General features: G+C 37.2%; 2 protein-coding genes across 4 annotated transcripts in view; one reads left to right on the forward strand and one right to left on the reverse strand.

Moving 5' to 3' along the window:
• Arl13b (ADP ribosylation factor like GTPase 13B) overlaps positions 1-27,928 on the reverse strand; it is a 66,791-nt gene that overhangs the window by 11,341 nt on the left and 27,522 nt on the right. For all 3 annotated transcript variants that reach the window (XM_060370612.1, XM_060370611.1, XM_060370610.1), the window contains exons 4-6: positions 13,323-13,428; positions 11,387-11,589; positions 2,682-2,787 (exon numbers count right to left, since the gene is read on the reverse strand). In XM_060370612.1, coding sequence (XP_060226595.1) covers positions 2,682-2,787; positions 11,387-11,589; positions 13,323-13,428 — 415 coding nt within the window. The remainder of the gene's footprint in view (positions 1-2,681; positions 2,788-11,386; positions 11,590-13,322; positions 13,429-27,928) is intronic.
• On the forward strand, positions 15,837-27,885 carry Stx19 (syntaxin 19). The gene is made up of 2 exons (XM_021663677.2): positions 15,837-16,150; positions 26,970-27,885. The coding sequence occupies exon 2, from the start codon at positions 26,983-26,985 to the stop codon at positions 27,862-27,864; it is 882 nt and encodes a 293-aa protein (XP_021519352.1). The 5' UTR covers positions 15,837-16,150; positions 26,970-26,982; the 3' UTR covers positions 27,865-27,885.

The following is a 27,928-nucleotide window of genomic DNA, read 5'->3' on the forward strand; positions in this document are numbered from 1 at the left end:
AGGTTGCCCATAAGTCTCAGAATCTGTATTGATAGTCTGCAGGGAAGAGCCTTTCAGAGGTCCTCTGTGTCAGGCTCCTGACTTGTTCCCTCTTTTCTCCTTCTGATGTCCATCTTCTTTGCCTTTCTGGATAGGGATTGAGCATTACAATAGAGAAATATCGAACGGCAGAGAAACACGTAAAGAAATGTTCAACGTCCTTAGTCATAAGGGAAATGCAAATCAAAACGACCCTAAAATTTCACCTTACACACATCAGAATGGCTAAGATCAAAAACTCAAGTGACAACACATGCTGGAGAGGTTGTGGAGAAAGGGGAACCCTCCTCCACTGCTGGTGGGAATGTAAACTTGTACAATCACTCCGGAAAGCAATCTGGCACTTCCTCAGTCAACTAGTAGTAGCAGTTTCTCAAGATCCAGCTATACCACTCCTAGGCATATGTCCAAAACGGGCTCAAGTACACAATAAGGACATTTGCTCAACCATGTTTGTAGCAGCCTTATTTGTAATAGCTAGAAACAGCCTAGATGCCCCTCAGTGGAGGAATGGATACAGAAATTGTGGTACATCTACACAATGGAATATTACTCAGCAATAAAAACCAAGGAAATCATGAAATTTGCTGGTAAATGGTGGGATCTGGAAAAGATCATCCTGAGTGAGGTATCCCAGAAGCAGAAAGATGCAGAAAGACAGTATATACTCACTCATATAGACATATAATATAGGATAAACCTACTTTAACATTTTAAATGGTTGGTTATATCATTATAGAGAGAGAATGAAGTCCCGAGTGAATGGCTATTGTTTGCATGTGCATGGCCATGTCACGACTGCAAAACCTTAGACTATAGGAAGGGTAAAGTGACATCCCATTCCACCCTGTCCTATGCCCAGCATGAGGTTCAAAGGGATGATAATGTCTTCTTCAGGGTCCAAATTAGAAAGTTGACAATGTGTGCAGAAAATGTCCGTGGTAGGTCCCCTGCCCCTTGTTTTTGCCTTGAAGATTGCTTCTCTATAGAGATGGTTCCTGCTGAGATTAGCTACCCCTGCCTCCTTGTTCCGAGATATGTAATAATGTTGCCTCCTTGTAATAGTGCCACCTCCTTGCTCATTTGCATACGACAAACATGCTGAGCTTCCAATGTGCCCTTGTTCTTCCACCAGAAGATCTCCTGATCCCAGCTTTTCTGTGTGTGTCTGACTTTTCTTAGTTCCCTCACTTCCCTATCATGACAGTCCCTACAGCCATGCAGGACTTGGCAGTATCATAACTTATTTTATCAATTGCATGAGAACAGATGAAGTTATATGTGATTTTTCACTATTGTAAGAAGCAAGCTGCCTTGGTGTTTTAAATTACATTCCTAACAGTGGGACTATACATTAGTTGGGTCTGGACATTTTAAAATATGACATAAAAGCAAAATTTTGCTTCAGCAAAAGTGAACCAATTTATATATGCCAGGAAGAGAGACCATTTTTTTCTAAGTGATTTGGAGGAGGTAGGATACTGGGGGTTGCACCCAGGGCCTTTTGACTCCTAGGCAACTGCCATACCATGGGCTTCACCCTCAGCCCATCTCTAAGTCACAGTTAATGCTCTAAGTTGGCAGCTCTGCTAAACTAGTAAACGTGAACTAGGCATTATTTTAATTTGATTTGAGTTTGACATGACTATAATTTTGTTATTACTAGAGAAGAGATTAAGCACCTTTATGGTCATGCCCTCTCCTACCCTTGAGGTCAAGTCCTGCCTTTGACCAGGTAAACCAATGCCCAGGTTTTTATTATTTGTTCGTTTGTTTCTTTGTTTTGTTTTTCAAGGAAGGGTTTCTCTGTGTAGCCTCAGCTGTCCTGGACAGGCTGGCCTCAAACTCACAGAGATTCATCTGCATCTGCTTTCCGGAGTGCTGGGATTACAGGCATGCACCACCAATGCCCGGCTTTTTTTTTTTTTAATTCTTATAGTAATTTTTGTTACTAGTCCATAGTGACAGGATTTAGTGACAGGATTGTGTATCTGGTGAGTCTTATTTAACATTAGGTTTACTTATTTTTATTTTATTTTAAGTTTCCACTGTATCTTTTAATGCTACATAGCAGTTCTTCTAAATTTAAATGTAATAAAATCTATTTTTCACCTTGTGTTTTAAAGTTTGAGTGTTTTGCATTTTAAACTTTTCATGTCAATATGTAATATACATGAATATAATTTAAAATATAAATATTAAATTATATTTTATATTGTCACAAAGAGAAAATAACATCAATTCTTGTACAATAAACCATCAAATGTTAGTACTACAAAAATATGCAAAATGGGTTTTTATAAAAAAAAAAGTAACTATGATACATTCAGCTTTTATTTTTATTCCTGTATATTTTGAAGTCATATATATCTTTTTAGACTGTATTGACCATGATAATTTTTAAAGTGATTGTGTTAGTAAAGCATTTGTTCTATGACTATTCTACATCTCCAGCCCCCAAAGGAAACGATGAGTGGAAAAACATGGTTAATTTCCATGCAGTCACAGAACTTTATCTTCATGGAAATTCTTTCTGAAAGAATTCTCTGTTGCCCTGCCTGTTGTCCCAACACCTGACTACATTTCCTATGTTATAACTGTATTATTTAACACATAGACATCCGATGTGCCACAAATCATACCTCCATGATTACAGCTGCTATGGGCTGGAAAGGATAAGCAGGAACTGGCCCTGAGTCCATCTCAGCCAGACTACTGGTCCCATCAACTTCAGTCTGCTCTCGTTCTCTGTGGGAAGAAAAAAATAAAAATTCCCTTTGAAAACATGCTGAACCATTTTTAACTTAAATATCTAGTCATGGCTTTTAATTAGAGGACCATTTCAAGAAGACATGCTAGTCATAGCATGCTATGCTTCTGTAAAACTCAATCATCTGAATTTAAAAAAAATACATTCTAAGAGAAAGAACCCTGGAAGAATGGAATGGCCTCCCCATGTCTGAGGAAGAAGAGCCAGTGCAACAAAGGAAAGCCATAGAAAGCTAGGAAGTATGACAGAATCCAACAGGAAGTGAACAGAATTCTAAAAGAACTCAGACAAGCACAAAGTAGTTCTGGATTTCACCCTCAGCTGGTTTCTTGCAGGAGAAAAAAACACCATGCTGTAAGCTACAATCATAAGGGAAGTGTGACTGAACCAGCAGCACACGGAATAGCAGCCAATTAGAAGTCCTAACTACAGAAGGAACCCAAGTTTCTGCAGCTGTAAATCCAGGACAAGAGTTTTGTCTCAATGTAATACTTGTACCTAATAAATATCTAAAACCCTACTATTAGGGAAACCTTGTCTATTGCTCAGCAAATAAAGAAAAAGAAACAGCAAACACTCCAATGGCTCCAAATAGAAGCCATTTGGAGAATGGTCCTATTCTTTGGAACTAAACTGCTCTAGAGTTCAAATAAGTAAGTAAGTAAGTCAGTCAGTCAGTCAGTAAGTAAGTAAATAAATAAATAAATAGCTACATAGATGAATAGATAAATAAGGTGAATGATCACAGCTCAGGGTCCTTAGGACACTATCTAACAGCAATAAAGTGGGATACTACCAAACAATAGAGCTACTGACAGGATATTCGTGACAAATCACTTGTGAGGTTTAAGCAGGGAAGGTGGGCTGAGGTATGGAGAGGAAAGGGGGTTTAGGGGTAGATAGTCCTATTCTGTGAGGAGTGAAACTAGACGCACCAGGGTATGGGTCTGAAAGCACAAGAGACCAAGGCTGCTAATCTGTCTCACAGAATTCACTGTTTCAACTGTTTGCTTCACTGTCAAGGACATTCCAAAAACCACAGCTTGGGTATTTGACATGCCCCACAGGCTGTCAGGCTGAGGGCCTCTGAAGGCAGCAATGCACTGCCTGGCCATTCCACAGACTACTGAGGCTCCATGTGCAATTAGGGCTCTTGGTGGCCAGACTTTTGCCACACCTCTGATATACATATAAGAAAACCTTCAAAGTCACCACTAATTAACCTGTGTAGCAGGAAACAGCCGGGGAGCAGCCTGGATACTGACCTAAATTGTTAGGGTGGAAGTAGAGAGGAATGGCAGCTGGTTTCAGCTACAGCTCACTGGCCCTTCAAACCTGGAGGACTCCATTATTTAAGGCCCACAGGGAGTTATTTCCAATAGAGCACTTTGGCTAAGAGGGCTGTTTGGTTTTTTCCTCATCTTTTCTAATTATATTAACTTACTATTTTATTCTTTAATTAGGTTGTGTTTTATTTTTTCTCTTCTACTGTGTTTTTCCTTTTTGTTAAGTCTTTAATCCTTATTTTTACTTTTATTACCTTTAGTTTTATTAATATTTAACCATTCAGTTTACTGAATGTTAAACTTTCACTTTTCTCTTAGGGAAGTTGTTCCTTTTAACTGGTAAATAAATTTCTATGAAAACAAATACAGCAATTTCAACACAGAGATATAATTATGAAAAACAAGTCCAAATGACTCCTCTAAGAGCTAGTAATCCAAACTGCAAATGGTGGAGCCTGCCTCCAAGTCCAGAACTCAGAGGCAGCACAGGGAGATCACTAGGCTCAAGAATCATTCATTCTAGTTAAGATCATCCTGAGTGAGGTACCCCAGAAGCAGAAAGATACACATGGTATATACTCACTTATACATGGATATTAGACATATAATATAGGATAAACATACTAATATCTGTACACCTAAAGAAGCTAATCAAGGAGGACGACCCTGGGTAAGATGATCAATCCTCACTCAGGAAAGCAAATGGGATGGACATTGGAAGAGGGAGAAAACAGAGAACAGGACAGGGTCCTACCAAAGAGGGTCTCTAAAAGACTATACCCAGCAGGTATCAAAGCAGATGCTAAGACAAATAGCTAAACTTTGGGCAGAGTGCAGGGATCCTTATGAAAGAAGGGGGAGATAGAAAGACCTAGAGGTGACAGGAGCTCTACAAGGAGAGCAACAGAACCAAAATATCTGGGCAAAAGGGTCTTTTCAGAGACTGATACTCCAACCAAGGATCATTCATGGAGATAACCTAGAACGCTTGCATATATGTAGCCCATGGCAGCTCAGTGTCCAAGTGGGTTCCCTAGTAATGGGAACAGGGACTGTCTGTGACATGAACTCAGTGGCTAGCTCTTTGATAGCCTCCCTGTGATGGGGAACAGCCTTACCAGGCCATAGAGGAAGACAATGCAGCCAGTCCTGATGAGACCTGATAGGATCAGATGGAAGGGGAGGAGGATCTTCCCTATCATTGGACTTGGGGAGGGGCATAAGAGAAGACGAGGGAGAGAGGGTAGGATTGAAAGGGAATGAGGGAGGGGGCTACAGGTGGGATACAAAGTGAATAAATGTAAATAATAAAAAATAAATTAAAAAAAGAATGATTCATTCTTTCTATCAGTACACATCAGGGTACATTTTCCCAAGAAAAATAATGTCCAGCATAGAACATGATTAATAAATGCTACAATAATGAACACTGAATTCCCACATTCTACTTACACCTGGACTGGAGAACCATTTCTTTCTGTTATAACAAGCATTAATGGGTTTTGATGTGACATTTCCAAATACACAAGTAATATGCTTTGGTTATATCCACCCTTCCTACTAACCTTTTTTGTCCCTCTCACCCACCTCAGTAGTCCCTCTTTGACTTGAAGATAGATCACCTTTTCCTTTTTATTTAGGTCTTACATATGAAAGGAAATACATAGTAAATACATAGTTCTTAACTGACTGTATTTGGCTTATTTCTCCTAGCATTATGTCTATTTACTCATTTTGCAAAAGTGACATAATTTCTTTGTTTCACCATGGGTATGTATATGAAAAGATAACAATAGAAGAAAATTAGAAATAAACAGCAAGAAAATCTGAAGTTATATAAACATGGAGACTGAAAAGTGGACTTTTTAAGCAAGCAGTAAATTAGCAGAAAGAAAAGTGCTGCAACAAAAACCACAGTGAAGAAGGAGGCTACAAAAAACAATCAAAGGTAGAAGGAGCTTCCATATTCAAACACTGGTTGAATATTTTGAATTATTCATACTATGGAACAGTCTAGAGACTCAATATAATCCCCATCAATATACCCAACACAAAACTAAAAGAACAAAACAAAACAAACAAAAAAAAAAACAAAAAACAAAAAACCTTGAGTCAATACAGAAGCATAAAGACCCAGAATAGTCAAAAAAATCAAGGTCAAAAAGAATAATGCTAGCATATTATAACAGCCAGTTTCAAAGTGAACTAATGTGACACAGGAAAAACAAACAATATGGCATAGTAAACATCTGAGCCAAAAGATAGTATAGAACACTGAAAAGTAAGTCCATGCATCTACGGTCATCTGATTGTGATTAGCTAACTATCTCTCAATCTGCTTAATAAAAAAAATCAACTCAAAAGAATTAGAAACCTTAGTGAAAAAACTGAAACCACTTTAGGCAATCACTGGAGAATGCTTCACGATCTTAGATAAGCAATTTCCTGAACAGAACCCTAGTGTTTCAGGAAATGAACACAAAAATTTGCAAAGAGGATTACATCAAATTTGAAAAGTTCTGCACAGGAAAGAAACTAATAAATGAAGTGAAAGGAAAACAAGCAGCATGGAAGAAAATCATTACCTTTGCTAGCTATTCATCTGAAAGAATCCTGGTATCCAAAATAAAGAGCTCAAGAATGTAACATCAAACTAACAGATTATCTACTAAACACAAAAACAAAAACTGGTCCTCCTTTCAGAGGACCTCTGAAAGGCTCTGCCCTGCAGACTATCAATGCAGATGCTGAGACTTATGGGTAACCTTTGGGCAGAGTGCAGGGAATCTTTTTTCTTTTTTTTCTTTATTTCTTTTAGGTATATGAATGTTCAATCTCCAGGTACACTGGCATTCCAGAAGCAGGCATCAGATCACATTATAGATGGTTGTGACCCACCATGTGGTTGCTGGGAATTGAACTCAGGATCTCTGGAAGAGCAGACAGTGCTCTTAACCACTGAGCCATCTGCCCAGCCCGAGTGCAGGGAATCTTATGAAAGAAGTGGGAAACAGTAAGATCTGGAGAGGACAGGAACTCCACAAGGAGAGCAACAGAACCAAAAAATCTGAGCACAAGGGTCTTTCCTGAGACTGATACTCCAATCAAGGACCATGCATGGAGATAACCTAGAACCCCTGCACAGATGTAGCCCATGGCAGTTCAGTATCCAAGTGGGTTCCATTGTGATAGGAACAGGGACTGTCTCTGACATGAACTGATTAGCCTGCTCTTTAATTACCTCCCCCTGAGGGGGAAGCAACATTACCAGGACACAGAATGCAGCCACTCCTGATGAGACCTAATTGAATAGGATCAGAAGGAAGGAAAAGAAGACCTCCCCTATCAGTGGACTTAGGGAGGGGCATGCATGCAGAGGGTGGAGGAAGGGAGGGATTGGGACAGGAGGAGGGAGGGAACCATAGGGGAGAAAAAAAAAGTGAATAAAGTGTAATTAATAAAGAATTAAAAAAAATAAGAAAAACTGGCAAATTCTAAAAGTGCAAATAAGCAAATCAAGTGCTGAAATTTTCAGTCATCACAGAAATTTAAACCAACACTATCAAAAGTATACTGAAATTCTCTCACTACAGTTAGAATGGTTACCATCAGAAAACAAACAAAATGTTGGTTGGTAAGGGTGTGGGAGAAAAAGCAGTAGTCCCTGTTGGTAGGAATACTGATTTGTATAGCCACAATGTAAACCAATATGGGAGTTGGAAAAAAAAAAAAAAAAACAACTAAAAATAGAAATGCCATGTGATCCAGCTACGCCACTTCTGGCTGTACACCTACAGAAAATAAAGCACACAAAAGATGCATGTGCAGACCCAACTTCACTGCAACATTGATCACAGTCACCAAGTTAGGGAATCAGTTTAGATGCTCATCACCAGATATAGTATATAAAATAAAGGTTTTATCTATACTGTATTTTGTATGAATACACATATACAGTAAATTATTATTGACTCATAAAAGAAAGAAATTATGCCAGTTGAATGTGAATAAAATTAAAGGTTATCATGTTAAGCAAAATGAGTCAAATACAGAAAGTTAAAGATTGTATGTTTTATCTAATACAAAGAGAAGAAATAAAGGGAAGGGGCTATCGATCTGAAAGTCAAACAATGATTATTGAAGAACAGGAAAGTGATGAGGGAATGGAGACAAAAGAGCTTAGTAAGAAGGGTGTATATGATCAAATCACATTACATGTATGTATAGAAATGTCTCAAAACTCATTAATATGTAAGAGTTCTCCAGTCAGCCTATATGTAGACTATAGTTTATTGCTATGCCAATTAACTATGTTCTCTGATGAAAATGTCTACCTTTTCATTCTAAACCTAGAAAGCCAAGAAACAGAGATCTTTGCTTTACTGGCTCTTAACCTTTAACCTAGAATTCTGAGCTTTAGCTTTTCTGCAGATGGGATTAAAACAGTCATCTCATAGGGCTATTTCAACAAACAAAGGTTCATCTGAGAATAGTCTATAAATGAACATACATACAGAACAGCCACTAGTAAAAATTTCAAGTTTAAAATGATAGCATAACATTTTCATATTAAAATAGTATATTCTATTCTTTAATAGAGATGGCTATGTAAACCAGTTAGATTGGATTTAACATAATACAAAGATCATTTTTAATCACTCCTCTCTAAACTCCATTTTATGTGTAGTCATGGAGTCAAAGCTCAACAGCAGTGTTGCCCACTCTAATTAGCACAGCTAGAAGGGCTATGGTGAGGGCAGTGGGTACAGCAAAGACCTCGTATAACATCATCTGGAGTATCACCAGGGAAGGGAAAGAACTTACTTAAGATGGCTCAGAATGCTCCTTGTACCCAACTTCCCAACTTTCTTTCTTTTCATTTCTTTTCTCTCTCTCTCTCTCTTTTTCTCTCTTTCTTCTTTCTTACTCTCTTCTTTCTTCCCCTTTCTTTCTTTCTTTCTTTCTTTCTTTCTTTCTTTCTTTCTTTCTTTCTGTATTGGTGTATTTACTTATTGGCTACCTACCTCACCCCTCCCTCCCTTCCTTTCTCCTCCTTCTTTTGGTACTAGGGTTGAATCCAGAATTCATAACAGCTCCACAGGCACTCCACCAGTGAGCTAACTCTGCCTTTCACCCAATGTTTTTATGTTTGCACTGGAGAAAAAAAAAATGTATATTATACGGTTAGCTATAATGGGTGTTATATCCTGAAAACGTATACTAGGATTAAAAACAACAAATACCCAAGGATTCTAACAGGAACTTCCCATGAGGAGCTAATCATGCTTCATGTAGCCCAGAAACTCAGGAAGTCCTCCCGCTCCCCTGAATGCAGGAGAAACACTAAGTATGCTGTTTGGTCACACTGCACATAGCTTAGAGAAGCAGGTAAGTCACTCAACCCTTCCACTTGAGAAGTAGGTGACAAAATAAATCAGACAAACTTCTCTATTTTTTAAAACAAGAGGGAAAAAGACCATTTATTCATTTTTCTAGTTTCAAGAGACATAGAAAAAAGGCATGATGACACCACTCAGAACTTGGTGGGCTGGAGAGTAATTTCCACACATATTTCTTTCCTTTAGGTCTGTTCTCTGAATTACATAAAAGGGTACCATCAGAAGGCTTTCTCTGAAATGTTAAAGAGGCCTCAAAAAGCTCCAAGAGCAGGAGAAATCTTGGAGGCAGCTTGTAAAACCACACAGAAAGCCAATATTACTAAGGCAGCAAGAAGACAACTGTAAATCTTGTAAGAGCTTACTTAAAAAAAATCTCATTTTCTCCCAATTCTAACATGTAACAAAAAGTGACAGAGTAATTTAAGATTGAATATTAAATTTAACTCTATTCAAATATCAGTGCTTCCTTACAACATTAAATTAATTTATAAATGATTCTGAAATAGTAGTTTTGCAATCATTTTAACTTAGTGAATTTAAATACTTCTCTTCAGACAGAGTATTTTAAAATGTATCTTAAAAGCTCAAGTTAGGGACTGGAGAGATGGCCTTGCGGCTAAGAGGCTGGAGAGACGGCATGGTGGTTAAGAGCCAGCGCACAGCCTTTCCAGAAGACAGAAGTTCAGTTCTCAGAACCCATGATAGATGGCTTACAATTGCCTGTAACTCCAGCTCCAGGAGATCCCTTGCTGTCTTCCCTAGGCACCTGTATTCATTTGCACAGACCCACAAACATACACATACATATTGGTATAATAAAATAAAATAAATCTTAAAAAAGAACATCTCAAGATAGTTCAATTTTTTGGTAAAATTAATGTTTGTGGTGATCTGAATAGGTATGGACCCTATAAACTTCACTTTGAAGTTACTCAGGTGTTTGAATGCTTGACCCATGGGGAGTAGCACTATCAGGAGATGTGGCCTTATTGAACTATTTATTTGCTGGCTTATTAGAGGAAGCAAGTCACTGTGGGGCAGGTTTTAAGGTCCTCTATGTGCAAGCTACACCCTGTGTGGCACACAGACTCCTTTTGCTGTGGATCAAGATGTAGAACTCTTAGCTCCTCCAGCACCATGTGTGCCTGCATGCCAACATGCTTCCTGTCATGATAATTAATTAAACCTCTGAAAATGTAAGCTAGCTTCAATGAGATGTTTTCCTTTAGAAGAGTTGCAGTGATCATGGTGTCTCTTCACAGCAATAAAACCCAAAGAGTGTTCCAGATCAGGTTTGAGTTCATCTATCCTCTAACACCTGAGGTCTATGTTTAGCGTAGACAGGCTTCTATTATATTTTGACACACTGAATCGAGTAATTCTTTGCTAAGGCTCCCTGAGCACTGAAGAATGGTAAACACCATCCCTGGCCTCTACCATCAGCCTACCCCACCCAATAACAAATAAAAATGTCTACCTCTTCCTAAAGCAAAACCTCCCCGTACTTTGAGAACACCTTTGAAGTTACTCACTTCCAACTGATACAAATTTAATATTTTGAGAAGAAGTCACTACTTAAAAAGTATACCTAAATACTATTAACAACCACAGAAAAATTTTAGAAGTCCATCACTTGGGCTGGAGATAGGGCTCCTTGGTAGAATGCTCACCTAACATGCACAAACCCTGGGCTGGATATTAGCACCACAAAACAAAAGTACCATTTAGACTGCTATGCACAAAGACTCATAGAAATAGGAAATTTACTTAAATTTTTTCTTCGTACATAAAGAGTTGAAACTGAATAGACAGATGAAGTAAGCAAAACTAACAGATTAAAGCTTCCTTTGTTAATCTTCAAATGAACTGTGGGGTAAATTTAATCTACATACCTTTCTTCTCGTAATTTCCGCACCCGCTCAGCCCTCTCTCGTTTCATTTGTTCCTCAAGAGCTCGCTGTTCAGTTGTGTCTTTTTGGATGCGTTCACTTAAGGCATCAAAGTCTTTTGCAATGATATGAAGTAGCCAATAAAGCCCCTTTTTAATAGACTTGTCAATTTTCTTTCCATATCCCAAGACTGCTGAACAAGGTTCCTAAAACAAATCAGGTGACCCAATGATTAAGAATAAAACTTCTCCACACAAACATAGTCATAAATCATTAAGTAAAAATATTGAAAAAGCAAAATTTAGCCTTTTAAATTAATTTCCTTTTAAAATAACTTTTAAATAATTTTAAATTTAAAATGTTTAAAATTACTAAATTTAAAATGTTTTAGATAATTTTAAATTTAAGATGTTTTAAGTTATTTTAAATTCCTTTTAAAATAATTTCCAAAACACAATTTTGCAGTAACTAAATTTAGTACTATTAGAAGTTGAAAAAATTATAGATACTATCTATGTTACATTATAAATGAGAAAACCAGATATAATTTTATATGAATTTACTAAAAGACAAATGGAACTGCCCTGAGAAATGTACCACTACTTATTAATAACACCTGGAAAGAGCAGGCGTGGTAGTACATGCCTTTAGTCCCAGCACTCTGGAGGCAGAGACAGGCACATATCTGAAGAGTTTGAAGCCAGCCAAAGAGATATAATCACACCCTGTCTTAAATTAAATAAACAAGCAAAAATAAACACCAGAGAGAGAAAGAGAGAGAGAGAGAGAGAGAGAGAGAAAGAACAATAAAGTTTTAAATTCTTATGCCAATGAATATATAGCAACAGATACACCTGTAAGGCTCACAACCTAAAGTCCATTTGCTGAAAGTTGAATAAAGCCTCTACTGAATTCCTTAAGACTGTATGAAATTTTTCTACATTATTTCAAAAATTTTATGTTTTCTATTTGTTTTAGTGACTACTGATAGAATCAGTTATTGTTTTAGGTTGCAAATTTTGGAAATTAGAAAGGAAAAAACTATAAAATTTTAGCTTAAGAGGTTTGATATGATTGTTTTTTTTTTTTAGTTACAACCTCCTTCTATCATGTCAATTCCAGGGATTGAACTCAGGTTGTCAAGTCTGGGTTCTATTTTTCAGCTGAATTTTCACACACCAAGGCCACCAAAGATTGTTTTCTAGTTGACTATCACTTTTATAGAGACTAAGTGTTCTCAATAAACTTGAGCACCAAATTCTGGTTGACACTGTTGACTATTGTCCCAGATGTAAACAACCAGATAAGTGTTATTTTTTTTCCTAGCTTTTACAACCTGATATGTGTCACCTGTGGGAGAGAAAAACTGTACAGGTTAAAATTATGCAGTGTTATGTACTGTAAGTTAATATTTTTGTAGAATGGACACCAGCCTTCTTTACAGATCTTAAAGGCTGCTTGGCATTGCGCTATAGAGATGTAATGTGGCTTAAGCAATGAAAGAAAGCCTGTGGCACAGGAGCTTTTAATGGAAATGTTCTAATGGGTGCGTGAAATTGGGGGTGTCTCTGATATTGCTCTTATGTTCTTTGTTACGGGGTGTAGTGACTAGTTTTCTGAAAGATGATGTTGTAACACCATTTGGTTCACGTGTAAAGTCCCTCCTTAGCCAAATTTTGGGAGTTTGTTTCCCCTTCCCCCTCCTTTTCTTTTGATTGGATTGTTTGCAGATATTTAAATTTAATGACATTTTCAAAGATGTTGATTGATAATCTCTTTTGCCTTTAAAATGATTTGAGATGTTCTTATTTTCTTACTGTGTGTTTTAAATATATATAGAAGAGCCACAAGAAAGAAAGAAAGAAAGAAAGAAAGAAAGAAAGAAAGAAAGAAAGAAAGAAAGAAAGAAAAGTAACAGCAGAGCAATAAGAAAACTTACTATCTGACACAGGCACTTGTGCTCATTGACCAGCTTTTCCAGAGAGAGACACTCAATCACATCAGCTTCTCCTAAAGCCCCCTCCTTGTCTTGTTTATTTGCCAACCTAGGAAGACAAATGAAGTGGTTGTACACCAGAAATACAGTCACGTGGCATTTGCAGTGTCTTTTTCATGTCATCTGTTCCCAAGAATTAAATCTACTGACTATAAGCTGGCTCAGGGAATACTGTAGCACAGATTTCATAACTTTTCATAGTTACTGCTCTAAAATCCACTGGTTACTAAAAGAAAAAGCCAATGAGAAAGTACAAGCAAGCAATAGACCAATAAAAAACAAAACAAAACAAAAAACAAAACAAAAAACTGGCAGTAAAAGAAGAAGCAGACTACTTTCCATAGCCGATAGATGAAAAATCAGGCACTTTCTTCCATTTAAGAACAATAGTGTAGTGGGAGGAAGGTGAGCTCCACTCCATTTCACACTGGGGTGACTGAACACAGCCACTATAGAAATCAGTATGAGGTTTCTCCTATTCCCCTCTTTCTAAGCACAATCATTTTCAGTATTTCTTAGTTCAGCTTCACAGTGTTTCCTTTTGAAAATATAAGCAAACACATGTGTAGGTAGTATTTCAAAAGTTTACAGCTGCGCACCATGGATAGCATGTTTCTTTTGGGCCATGATTTTTTTGGACATGAAATTCAATCCTGACATTATCTTGATGCACAATAAAGAAATCTACAGATTTCACTATAAGCTGCAAAATGACCTATCATATAGATGATCCAGCATTCATTTACCAATCTTGCACTAAAGAATTTCTTCTTTGCTTTCACAAAGAGTACTGTAAAGGAGTCATTTTATCTGGTAGGGAAGTGGGGAGAACAGGTTTGGGGAAATGGGAATTCAAAGGATTAATCTAAATTTTACTTTGATTCCAGCTCATCTCACCTTGAAACAATATCTCCAATGGGGATGGGGATGCCAAAATAAATAAAGGTTTAGAAATTTGACATTATGAAAGAATTTTCATTCCTAAGTTTCCTTTTAAGTATTTCTGGTAGAAATTAATTTTGTATTTCTAGATTGACATAATAAAGAAACAAAACTACTGTATAACCTTGCTTTTATACATTAAAAATTAAAGAAACTTACTCTAAAGTGAAAAATAACAGTATTAAAAAAAAGTGAGGAAATTTGCTCAATCATGTTCGTAGCAACTTTATTTTTAATAGCCAGAACCTGGAAACAACCCAAATGTCCCTCAACTGAGGAATGTATACAGAAATTTTGGTACAATTACATAATGGAATACTACTCAGCAATTAAAAACAAGTAAATCATGAAATTTGCAGGCAAATGGTGGGATCTAGAAAAGATCATCCTGAGTGAAGTATCCCAGAAGCAGAAAGACACACATGGTATATATACACTTATAAATGGATACTAGACCTATAAAATAGGATAAACATACTAAAATCTGTACACTTAAAGAAGATAAACAAGAAGGAGGTCCTGGGGTAAGATGATCAGTCCTCACTTAGAAAGACAAATGGGATGACATTGGAAATAGGAGAAAACAAGAAACAGGACAGGAGCCTACCATAGAGGGCCTCCGAAAGACTCTACCTAGCAGTTTACCAAAGCAGATGTTGAGACTCATAACCAAACCTTGGGCAGAGTGCAGGGAATCATATGAAAGAAGGGGGAGTTAGTAAGACCTGGAGAAGACAGGCACTCCACAAGGACCGAATATATTTGGGCACAGGGGTCTTTTCTGTGACTGATACTCTAACCAAGGACTATGCATGGATATAACCTAGAATCCCTGCTCAGATGTAGCTCATGGCAGCTTAGCATCCAAGTGGGTTTCCCTAGTAAGGGGAACATGGTCTGTCTCTGACATGAACTCAGTGGAGGGCTCTTTGCCCCCCCACCACCACCACTGAGGGAGGAACAGCCTTGTAGGCCACAGAGGAGGACATTGCAGCCAGTCCTGATGAGACCTGATAAACTAGGGTCAGATGGAAGGGGAGGAGGACCTCCCTATCAGTGGACTTAGAGAGGGGCAAGGAGGAGATGAGGGATGGAGGGTGGGATTAGGAGGGAATGAGGAAGGGGGCTACAGCTGGGATATAAAGTAAATAAACTGTAATTAATATAAAAAATAAAAAATTATATAAAAAAGTGAGGTGGAAAGTTCATAGACAAAAGCCCACTCAGGTGTTTTTTTCTTAAATTTCTATAAATTTGTGAGCCAAGCTCTTTGGGAATTTCCAAACAGAAGAGAATTTAACCTTATGGTGTAACCTAAATGGTACACACCAGGCTTCATTCCATTCCTCCTTATGCCTACCTCATCCTGTGCTTGTAGATTTTGAAGTCTAAGAGACACCTTTGTCTAGATACAACAGAGTTTTGTTTTTTTTGGTTTTTTTTTGAAGTAAGGCATTCTGCAGGTAGTGTAGACCAGGTACAGAGAGTGTACTTTGTGGACAATTTAACAAGCACTTCCTGTTACCAGGGAGCTGCAGTGAAAATGATCTTCCTTTCATCTGAGGAACAGGTAGAACCAGATTCTCCAGGTGTGGAGAAAGCAATCTGTGCTTCCCATTTGATAGTAGCAGCAAATGTACAACTTTATCTCCAACTTATTTGACTTCATTGTTTGGCTTTCAATTAACTGTATAAGAACCATAAAGAAAGCTTGTGGCTTAGAAGTGATTTAAGCACTTGATCAAGCATTCCACTCCATGGCACTTGGCGTTTCTCTCAGACTAAGAACTCTAACACAAAAGTTGGGAAAACAAGAACAAGACACCAAGGTAAGTGAATTTTTTCTTTCTCTCCTCGTTCCCTCTCCTTTTCCTTCTCCCTCTCCCCCTCCTCTCTCTCTCTCTCTCTCTCTCTCTCTCTCTCTCTCTCTGTGTGTGTGTATGTATGTGAGCTACTTAAAGTGAAATATCCAGACACTGAAATCCAGGTACACTGTGACAGTAAAGAAGGGCTCAGCAGGTCATTCAGTTACTTATTTGTCAAGATTTGAACGGAGCTGCAAGCAGGTGACCTGTCCTTGTTATGATGAACTGATGAGGACTGGGATATAGTTATCAACCTTAGAGAAATCATTACTTTAATTCTATAAAAACGACTTCTCCTTTTAGAAAAATTAGAAAACAGATCCCACAAAAACAAATCTGAAGTTCTTTCTTTATATTAGACAGTAAACTAAAAATGCCATGCTTATTTTAGACAGGACTTTAACACGTAACATTGAACAGAACTTTATGCCCCAATTTGGCAGCTTTATTGTTATTTCTCAGGATCTGCTAAAACTAATTTGAAGAAACTCTAAGATAGTTTTGTTGGGACTACTAAAATGTCAAAGCACTCAAGCATTTTAATGTTGTAAATAGTGTTGAAAGTACTTAAATAATGACGTTATCATAGTTTTTTTCCAAGCTATTAGATCAACTTAATGTTTAAATAGATATAATTTAAATGTAACCATATCTGGATTTAATAAATACTCATTCAAATCAACATAATAACTTCTGTAAGTATTTTAAAAGTAGATATGAAAAAAAAAGTAGATATGCAGTTAGCCATGTAATACACAAGGCAATCTCTCTTCAAGGCTATACACTGTGAAATTTAGTATTAAGACTACTTCATATACATTCAACTCTCCTGAATAAGATAAGCAAACATTTTTTTAAAAAGCTATTAATAAAAATAGAAATGATCTTATAATCAAGTTAGTTCAACAAGACAATATATCTACATCGAATCCAAAGAAAGGCTACTAAAAGCATACATTACTGAAAATGTCAGCTAATTCAGGCTTCAGGACTATATGGAGTAAGATCCTCCAGTTTTAATCTTAAGCCAGAGAAATGCTGAAAATTACCTTTATATACAAGAACAAAATATATTTCTTGAAGTATTTATTAATCAACGTAGTAACTAAAGACAGAACTTCTAAAAACTCCACATGCATATTAAACATGTATCCCATGGTGTAGTTTTCTTTTTTTTTTTTTTTTTTTTTTCTGGTTTACTTTTTAAGACAGGAGTTCATTGTATAGCCTTGTCTTTCCTGGAACTCACTCTGTAGATTAGGCTGGTATTGAACTCACAGATATCCACCAGCCTCTGCCCTGCACCCCCACTCCAGGACCAAGGTTAAAGGCATACAACACCAACCACCCAATAGTGTGTTTCTAAAGGTGCTAGGTAATGCATATTCATGTTTGTCTTTAGGAATCTGAATTCTCTGTATCAGGGTGGAGAAAGTTTCCTTTGAGTCACTCCCATTTACTTTTCTTTGTCGCACAAGAAACTATTACAAGTTATTACCATATATGTCAACTATTGTCCTATTTTTTTCTCAAATATCATGTTTAAGCTCACAGCACAGTCAATATTATGGATGAAATTCAAACCACATAGCAAACTTAAAACCACACAGTAGTAAATTAACTAAACGTACTGATAATCTTATCTTTTATAGACAGACTACTATCATACTAAGAAAACTGCATGAAATAATGATCTCATGAATCTCATCTAGCCTAACTACTTCAGTATTTCTTATGAGTTTTATATTTTATGCTTTCATGAACTGTATTCAAAATTTAAATTCTAATAGCTTATATTCTAATTTATGGATAAAATTAAACAAGAAACAGTTGTGCATATAGGTATGAACATCAGCTGCTAGAAAATGTATACATACAGCATGTAAGTGTACCTGAGTACTTACATTAAGGAAGGTTTTACATAGACAAACAGGAATTGAAAGAAAATGCTGAAGATGTTAGCATTGCAAAGGTGATCACCTATGGCTTCATAAAGGTAGACAGCTATTTTAGAAATGGTTCCTTTCTGTTTGAAATATAGAGGAAAGTTTGATATTAATCTTAACTTTAAAACTATTAAATTAGTGCCATAGTGGTACATGCCTTTAATTCCAGGACTCTGGAGGCAGAGGCAGGTGGATCTCTAAACTGAAGGCCAGCCTGGTCTATAGAGTGAGTTCCAGGAATGTCAGAGCTAAACAAAGAAACCAAAAACAAAACCAAACAAAAAAATAAAAATAGGAAGAAAGAAAAATATATCAATAATATCAATTTAAAAGAATACCAATAGTTTTTAATATAGCAAAAGTAGCAGGTTCTAGAAATGAAGAGGAAACACAGGCACCATGGTTTTGGGCAGAAATTAAACAAAATTACTTTGGACTAGAAGAAAATTATCTTAGTGGCTGGGACTTAGGACATAGATATTATAGAAAACAAAACTGAATTTCCTAGATGAGCAAGGAAATTCTGTACATATTCTGTACAGATATAGAAATATCTATTTTAATTTGCCCAGCAGGAAATTTTTGTAATTTTAAATTACAAAAATCTCAGAAAACTGAGGTATTTTGTCTCCCTATCTATCCATCTATCTATCTATCTATCTATCTATCTATCTATCTATCTTCTTGCGTGCCTATCTATACACAAATATAAACTTTTGCTTATGTGTCTTTTTTGATGTGATAAATGGAGTATCATGCATGAGTGGGCAAGCTCTGCAGCTTCTGGGTCTGTACTTCCACTAACCAGACAACTGTGGACAAATTCCATGGGCTCTAATGGGAACAACCAAACAACCTTTGAATTAATCCATAATTTAATAGGCCCCTGAGGGCATCCCGCATAATATAATACTCCAAAAGACATAATAAATCTACTTGCCCACTTTCAAGAGTAACCAAAAGTTAATGGCCACCTGAAAGAAAAGAATGTTACCAAGACAGATAACCTAATAAAGAAAAGAAACTTTAATATAAATATTTTAAATTTTCAAAAGAAATAAACTGACAATGAAGTATTCATTACCAATGATACACACCATATATACATTATAGCTGACCATATAAACATCATCTACTTTATATGGATGTCCTGGTATAAAGCAGCAAAAAGAAACCTAATTCTACTTACATGTTTGCATTTTATCATCAATAACCTAGGGACCTAAAGAAAGAAATGTTCTAATACGTATTGTGCTTTATGTATATATTTGTCATGTGTAGGAATGTACATGTGTGCATTTGCACAGCCCTCTGCACTTACAGAGACCAAAGGAGGGTATTAGGTGTCTGCTTCTATTGCTCTCCACCTTATTCTCTTGAGACAGGGTCTCTCACTGGAGAAGAGTTGGTTGTTTTTCCGCTAGGCTTGCCAGCACCATGGAGCCTCCAGCCTCCACCTCTTCCTCAGCACTGAGATCCAGACACATGTATCCACTCCCACCTCTTGTGTGGGTGCTGTGTATGCAGACTCAGGTCTTCATGCTTGTGCAGCAAGCGCTCTCGCCAAACCATCTCCTCAGCCCTTACCCGATTTGTTTAGAACATGTAGCAGGGAAAATGAATAGGAATTACATACTGACATATTTTAAAGTTCCCTAAAGTGCTTTATATTCAAATATAAAAGTTAGCTGAGCATGTTGGCACATATCTTTAATCCCAGCACTTGGGTAGATCCGAGTTTGAGGCCATCCTGTCTATATAGCTAGTTCCGGGCCAGTCAGGATTACATAGTTAGAACTGTGACTCATAAAAATAAGTATGTAAATAGTATGATATGGTATGGTATTCCTTCAGAGAGACTGGAAAATGCATCCTTTACTGGAGTCAAAATGAAACATTGTGGCTTACCAAATGTGTTAATAAATTTCAGGTTCCCAAATGTTCTTTGCTAGGACACTGTAGGCTAGGATAGGAATATGAAATATGCTACGACTTAAAACAATAAACTGATACTTCAGAAAACAAGCTTTTCTAAGGCTCCAACAATTTGTTTCCAGATTTTTAAAAATGAAAGGGTCATCCCATCTAAATATGTTAGAGAATGTGCTATAATGGCTGTGAGAGGCTCAGGGCTTGATTTGACATGGAGATAGCCTCAATCAGAAAGGTGGAACTGAGGTCTCCAAGTAACCAATATGGAGTCCTTCTGAACATACATAGACATGACTGTGAACAATCACCATTTCAAGCTTTGACTCCAGGCTTGAAAATAGTTATTACTGTGTCATATCTTGTTGGGCAAATAGAATTAGGTAGAATTTTTACAAATCAAATTTAAATTTCACAAGGAATTACAAGTTAAATTTATTACAATGCTAATAATCTTTCTACTGTAACTCTTATAATTTAGAATTAAAATTTGCATTAAGGACTATATTGATTGTAATTCACTATAATTAATTATAAGCCATACGCATAATTATCTATAATATAAAATATGACTTGTTTAGTATAGTTAAAAGGGGGAAATTGCTGGGTGTAGTGATGCATATCTGTAACCTCAGCACTTAGGAGGCAGAGATAAGAGGATTGTGAGTTCAAGGCCAGCCTGGAATGAAATAGCAAGACCCATCTCAAAAATCCAATGGCCAGTACTGGTGAGATGGCTCAGCAAGTAAAGAAAGGTGCCTGCTGCCAAGCCTGATGACCTGAGCACAATTCCTTATAATCCACACAGTAGAAGGAAAGAACCAAATCCCAACTCCAAAAGTTGTCACTTGACATCCATACATGGCCTGTGCCACACCCAGAACCACATGCACACATGGACACATGCACAAACAAGGACACACATATTTATATTTATAATACATACATATGAGCAACACTGTATCACTAATTATAAATGAAAGAGTAAAAGCTATAAATGTTTTATTTTTAAATAGAATTATATTTATTTATATATATTTATAAATAAATTATATTTACTTATAGCTTCTGTTTTATTTCCTAGGCCTAAGAAAAAGCGGTAAGAAATATTTTCAGAAGATATACCTAATACATTGATCCACAATTACATTCCTAACATAAAATGTAATCATTTTTTTTGTTTGGGTTTCTTTGTGTAGACTTGCATGTCCTGGACTCGCTTTGCAGACAAGGCTGGCCTCAAACTCACAGAGATCGGCCTGCCTCTGACTCCCCGAGTCAGAGGATTAAAGGTGTGTACCACTGAGCCAGTTTATAATATCTAATCTACTATTTCTCTGTGACTAATTTTCGTTTCACAAATTTTCTAAATTTAATGTCAAATTTTATTATTATGTTCACTCAGGGTATAAAACTCACTGCTTTGGTAATTCCCCATCCAACAGTCTTTACATAATGTAGAGAAATTATTCCCTTCATTGGGAAGTAGAAAACAAAATAAAGAAGGTAATGGGTAAGAAGAAACCTTTTCCAGCTTAGAAATTTCTTATTTTAAATTTGAGTTTGATATTACAATATCACATGAGTGGGGGGGGCTTGTCTACAAAAATAGTTAAAGTAAATAAGACACTTCAAAGGTCCTATAGATAACAGGCACTTACAATACAAGACTGTAGTAATAAAATTATACAGCACGTGCTTGGGCAGATAGCTGAGGTGTAAGAAGACTTCTTTTCTGTTAAAGGGCCTTATCCTTTGTGATATTCTGTCTTTCCTACATGCTCAACCTATCCAATTACTTGTGTTTACAATATGCTGTATGCCAAGATAATCTTTCCCTTCTAGGTGATGGCTTTTCCTCTGAGAGATACAAAAGAAGAATTTTTTTTTTATCAGTTACATTTTATTAACTCTGTATCCCAGCTGCATCCCTATCCCTCATTCCCTCCCAGTCCCTCCCTCCCTCCCTCATCTCCACCGTGCCCCTTTCCAAGTCCACTGATGGGGGGGACCTCCTCCCCATTCATCTGATCCTCTTTTATCAGGTATCTTCAGGACTGGCTGCAAAGCCCTCCTCTGTGGCCTAACAGGACTGCTCCTCCCTTCGGGGGTGGGGAGACCAAAGAGCCAGTCATTGAGCTCCTGTTAGAAATAGTCCCTGTTCCCCTCACTTTGGGAAACCAATTGGTTACTGAGCTACCACAGGCTACATCTGAGTGGAGGTTCTAGGTTATATCCATACATGGTCCTTGGTTGAATGTCAGTCTCAAGCAGCAATCCAAGTAATCCAATTAAAAAATGGGGAACAGAGCTAAACAGAGAATTCTCGACAGAGGAATATCGAATGGCAGAAAAACACTTAAAGAAATGCTCATCCTCATTAGCCATCAGGAAAATGCAAATCAAAACGACCCTGAGATATCACCTTACACCCATCAGAATGGCCAAGATGAAAAACTCAAGCGATAACACATGCTGGAGAGGTTGTGGAGAAAGGGGAACCCTCCTCCACTGCTGGTGGGAATGTAAACTGGTACAACCACTCTGGAAAGCTATCTGGCGCTTTCTAAGACAAATAGGAATAGTGCTTCCTCCAGACCCAGCTATACCACTGCTAGGTATATACCCAAAGTTTGTTCAAGTACACAAAAAGGACACTTGCTCAACCATGTTTATAGCAGCTCTATTTGTAATAGCCAGAACCTGGAAACAACCCAGATGTCCATCAACGGTGGAATGGGTACAGAAATTGTGGTATTTTTATACAATGGAATACTACTCAGCAATCAAAAAGGAGGAAATCATGAAATTTGCAGGCAAATGGTGGGATCTAGAAAAGATCATTCTCAGTGAAATATCCCAGGAGGAGAAAGACAAACATGGGATATACTCACTGATATAGACCTAGAAGAATTTTTTTAACTGAAAACTGTGCTGAGAAAAGATGAGGGTGAGAGGATGCAAAACAGGAAACAGAACACACTCAGAAGACTCTAACAATAATCCAAGGGAAATAATAATGCCTTGGACCAGAATGGAAGAGGTGGCTGGCTTCCAAATATACCAAGAAAGAAAGATTAATAAACTCTTTGTTATTTGGAAATGAGCTAAGATATGAAATATTGAAAAAGAAAATAGTCAAGAATGACTCCAGAGCTTGTGAATCAGAGTCACTGAGAGATTAAAGTTTCCACTGACTAATCTAGAACAATCTAGGTACTGAGATATTGCAGTTATTTAAGATATACCTAAAAGGGGCTGGGCAAGCAGACAGGTGCTTTAAAAGTACTTTAGAGTGGAGATACAACAGTATTTAGTACCATGAGATTAATGACAGTGACAGTGGTGGGGCTGGGAAATGGTGCATGTCTTTAATCCCAGCACCTGGGAAGCAGAGGTAGGTGGATCTCAGAGTTTCGGACTAGCCTGATCTATAGAGTGACTTCCAGGATACCTAAGGCTACACAGAGAACCCTGAAGAAAGGAAAGGAAAAAGGAAAGGAAAGGAAAAGAGGAAAAGGGACAGGACAACAGGACAGGGACAGGAAAGGAAAAGGAAGGAAGGAAGGAAGGAAGGAAGGAAGGAAGGAAGGAAGGAAGGAAGGAAGGAAGGAAGGAAGGAAGGAAGGAAGGGAAAGAAAGAGAGAGAGAAAGAAAGAAAGAAAGAAAGAAAGAAAGAAAGAAAGAAAGAAAGAAAGAAGAAATGGATATGAATCAGAGTTAGGAAAGATGAGAAGCCAGGGGATTGGGGGAAGGTGGGAAAAAGGAGCAAGGGATAAAAGGTCAAACACTTGTTTGGAAAGTACCTCAAAAACTATTTTTGTCAGGTGTGGCTGATGGGTTAAAATTATCAAGTTGTATTGCTTCTACCTCCAAAATATTTCCCAATTATTTCTATGTATTCTCTCTCTGTATTTTTCACCTTTTTCATAAACCACTGTACTAGCCAGAGAAACAATTCTATATAAAGCAAGTAAAAAAACAAAAACTTTTGAAATCAAAATTTACCCCAGTGCCACCCTTGTTCATGTGCCTTCCACTTCTATAGTAAAATTCACATTCCTTAGTTCCCACACAAGTTAATGAAGACCTGCTTCCTAGCTACCTTTCTGATTTCTTTCCTGTCTATTAATTTTTTCTCTTAATTTCTATCGACACAGGCATTAATTTTGTTCAAGTACACCAGCAGTCTTGGGCTGTAGAGATGGCTCAGCAGTTAAGACAGTGTCCCGTTCCTGCAGAGGTCCTGAGTTCCATTCCTAGCATCTACATCAGGCAGCTCTCACAGCCACCTTGAACTCCATCTCTAGAGCATCCAACACCTTGAGCCTTGACAGGCACCTCCACTCGTGTGCAAATACAGAAACAAACACTTTCAGAAACAAACACATGTACACATAATTAGAAATAAATCTTTTTAAAAAATAATTTAGTCTTACTCACTGGTTCAGCATTCTATCTTCTACATAGAGCCTATACTCATTTGTCTCTTCACTTATCTAGCTTCTCAAGATTTAGTACTCAAAACCCAAATATCTGCTTAGAGAGGCCTTGCCAGATTATCTGTTAAAACAGATGATGATCTTATATATCGCTTTAATTCTAACTTCCTAAATTAGTTTATCTCAGGACAGCACTATACGCTTAATAAGTCTTATTTAAACTGTATGAAGACTTCTCCCACATAATTCCCACTCAATGACCTTTGGAATGATGCTATGTTTAACCATGTTGTACAGACAAGCTTTCAATATTTAAAAAATAATTATAAAAGAGATCTCTTGCACAGGGCAATGGTTTAAATTTATTTCAATTATTTTCTCCTTTGTTTGGTTTTCTGTGCTTAACTTCTGTATTTCTTTGGAAACTCCTGATTTAAAACATTCCACCACAAAGTATCTTACCCTCAATGTGCCATGAATACCATATATTAAGTGGCATAAGTATGTTTCTTAGCCTATTATACTAGTACTTATTATTCTGGTGGCTCTGACTAAAAGCATATATTGACGCCCAACACTTTGTCTGTCATAGATAACTGCTGGGAAGCCAGTTCTGTTTCATAGATGTGGAGGTGTCTTCTAAAGTACTTGTTATTTCAAATACTTTTGAAAAGTTTTTATTTATTCATTTATTCATTTATTTATTTATTTATTTTACTTTTACATTTAGTATATGTTTGATGGTACTTTAACTTCTGAATCTCAATGAAGCTTCGGGAGATAGTCCACATTAAGCACCATGAATACATCTGATAATTATATGTGTGTGAGAAGATCTAAATTGTTGATTTAAAAAAATCTGTATGAATATGCCAAACACTGAGTCTCATAGTACCATACCCTATCAGAGCTTTACACACTCAATATTAAGAAATGCCTAGAGATCAATGAGCTGTTTATATCCCCACTCAGCCTTTTTTTAAAGATATATTTACACGTATAAGCACATTAATTACATGCATGCCTGCATGACAGAAGAGAGCACCAGACCCTATTATAGGTGGTTGTCAGCCACCACATTCTGGCTGGGAAACTGAATTCAAGACCTCTGGAAGAGTAGACAGCGCTCTTAACTGCTGGGCCATCTCTCTAGCCACCCCCACTCAGCTTTTTCAAAACTATGAAAGACATTTGGTGCCTTCCTAAACTCTAGGATTGAGAAAATAATATCATGGTTTATTACCAACAACAGCCTTAACTCATTTAATTATATATATGTATGTATCATTAGCTAATCATTATATGTAATTATATGCAAATTATTTCCAGTTGATTTGATGCTGTGAACAATTAGGAGCAGTAGGTGAAAATGTTAATATTATCAGCTTTCAAAGATAAGATTATATATAGACATGTTCTCAAGTATCTAAAGATGTATCATAATATGAATTCCTACACTTTTTGCCCTAGGAGTTTTGAGATCCTTGGAAACAACTGGCAAGAATAAGAAATCAGGATAATCAAAACAATATTTTTCATGTATGCCTAGATAGGAAAACAAGGCCATATAAATATGCTAATTCAAAAACATCATATAGCTTGCTTAAAATGCACATAGAATTCATTCTGCCATTATGTTGGTTCTAACTGAATTATGCATATTTAGCAAAATGAGTATATATTTAAAGACTTTTACATATACGAATGTTTTGCCTAAATGCATGTATGTGTATCACATGAATACCTGGTTTCCACAAAGACAAGAGGGCATCAGATCCACTGGAACTGGAGTTACATATGGTTATGAGCCACCATGTGGTTGCTGGGAAAGGAGCCCTGGTCCCTGCAAAAGCATCATGTATTTCCAACTGCTGAACCATCTCTCCAGTCCCAGAAAAGGAAGTCTATTCTAAACATGACTTTCACTAAAATAGCAAAGGTATCTTTAATAATGGTAATGTAGGAGGTTAAAGGTCCAGCCTAAACATTAAAGTACAGTCAAAGAAACTTTTATAACAGAAAGTGATGCTGCGGACAGTATGATGACAGGAATGGACTTATTTCAGGGTAACTGTATCCTCACCATTGCTTTCTCAGCTACTATACTCAAATGAATGAGATGCACAGCAGGAGCAACCATTCAAAATAATTCCTAAACTATCTTACATTACTTTCCCTATGTTGGTAATCTCTATGAGAAAACTACTGATTTTCCTTCTTTTCTGTTGTAGCCAGCTTCTTACTATATAGTTCAGGTTAGCTTCAAATTCCCTATATAGCCTAATAGGCCAGAATTGGCCGTATTCTTGCCTTCCCCACACCCTTCCTTGTTACATTCCTCAATTTTTAAACTTCCTGTTAGAAACTAGAACAATTTTACTAAGAGGCTCATAGCCATCTCACACCAACTGCTGATGGGGAAAAACAGCAACTTCTTTGTTCAACTCCATTATTTTTGTTTCTTAGGAGGAAAAGGAAAATGAAAGACCGACTTCAAGAATTAAAACTGAAGACCAAGGAAATGGAACTCTCTCGGGACAGCCAGGTGTTTGTGGAAGCAGAGGAACAAGGGGTGCTTGTCCAGCAAGCTGTTATTTATGAAAGAGAGCCTGTACTTGAGAGACACCTACATGAGGTCCAAAAACTGCAGGAGAACATTAACAGCTTTGTTGATGATGTTCAGCGATTTGGACAGCAGCAGAAAAGTCTGGTGGCTTCTATGAGAAGGTTTAGTCTACTTAAACGAGACTCTACCATCGCCAAGGAGATAAAAACCCAAGCAGAACACATAAACAGAGCGCTGGGTGAATTAGTTAAGGAAGTAAAAAAGTCAGAGGTTGAAAATGGTCTATCATCAGTAGTCACGAGGATACTTCAGTCTCAGTATGCTTCCATGTTCCGCCACTTTCAGCAAACCATGTTTCTGTACAATGACACAATAGCTTTAAAGCAGGAAAAGTGCAAGACATTTATTGTGCGTCAGCTTGAAGTGGCTGGAAAAGAAGTGTCTGAAGAGGAAGTCGATGACATGCTTCATCATGGGAAATGGGAGGTTTTTAATGAAAGCTTACTCACAGAAACCAGTATCACTAAAGCCCAACTCTCAGAGATTGAACAGAGACACAAAGAACTTGTGAATTTGGAGAACCAAGTGAAGGACCTCCGGGACCTTTTCATTCAGATATCTCTTCTGGTAGAGGAACAAGGAGAGAGCATCAACAACATTGAGGTAATGGTCAACAGCACAAAAGATTACGTTAGCAATACCAAAGAAAAATTCGGACTTGCTGTAAAATACAAAAGAAGAAACCCCTGCAGGGCCCTGTGCTGTTGCTGCTGTCCATGCTGTGCCTCCAAATAAAGACGCCATCTTAGAGACTTTCTCAGGGTTGGCGGCTAAGGTGTCCGCATTTCAGAGTTTTCAT

This window comes from Meriones unguiculatus, chromosome 17 (genome assembly GCF_030254825.1).
Source record: "Meriones unguiculatus strain TT.TT164.6M chromosome 17, Bangor_MerUng_6.1, whole genome shotgun sequence".
NCBI lineage: Eukaryota > Metazoa > Chordata > Mammalia > Rodentia > Muridae > Meriones > Meriones unguiculatus.

What these genes read in the sequence shown, in the direction of transcription:
- Stx19 (XM_021663677.2), top strand. Translation starts at nt 26,983, where the DNA reads ATGAAAGACCGACTTCAAGAATTAAAACTGAAGACCAAGGAAATGGAA.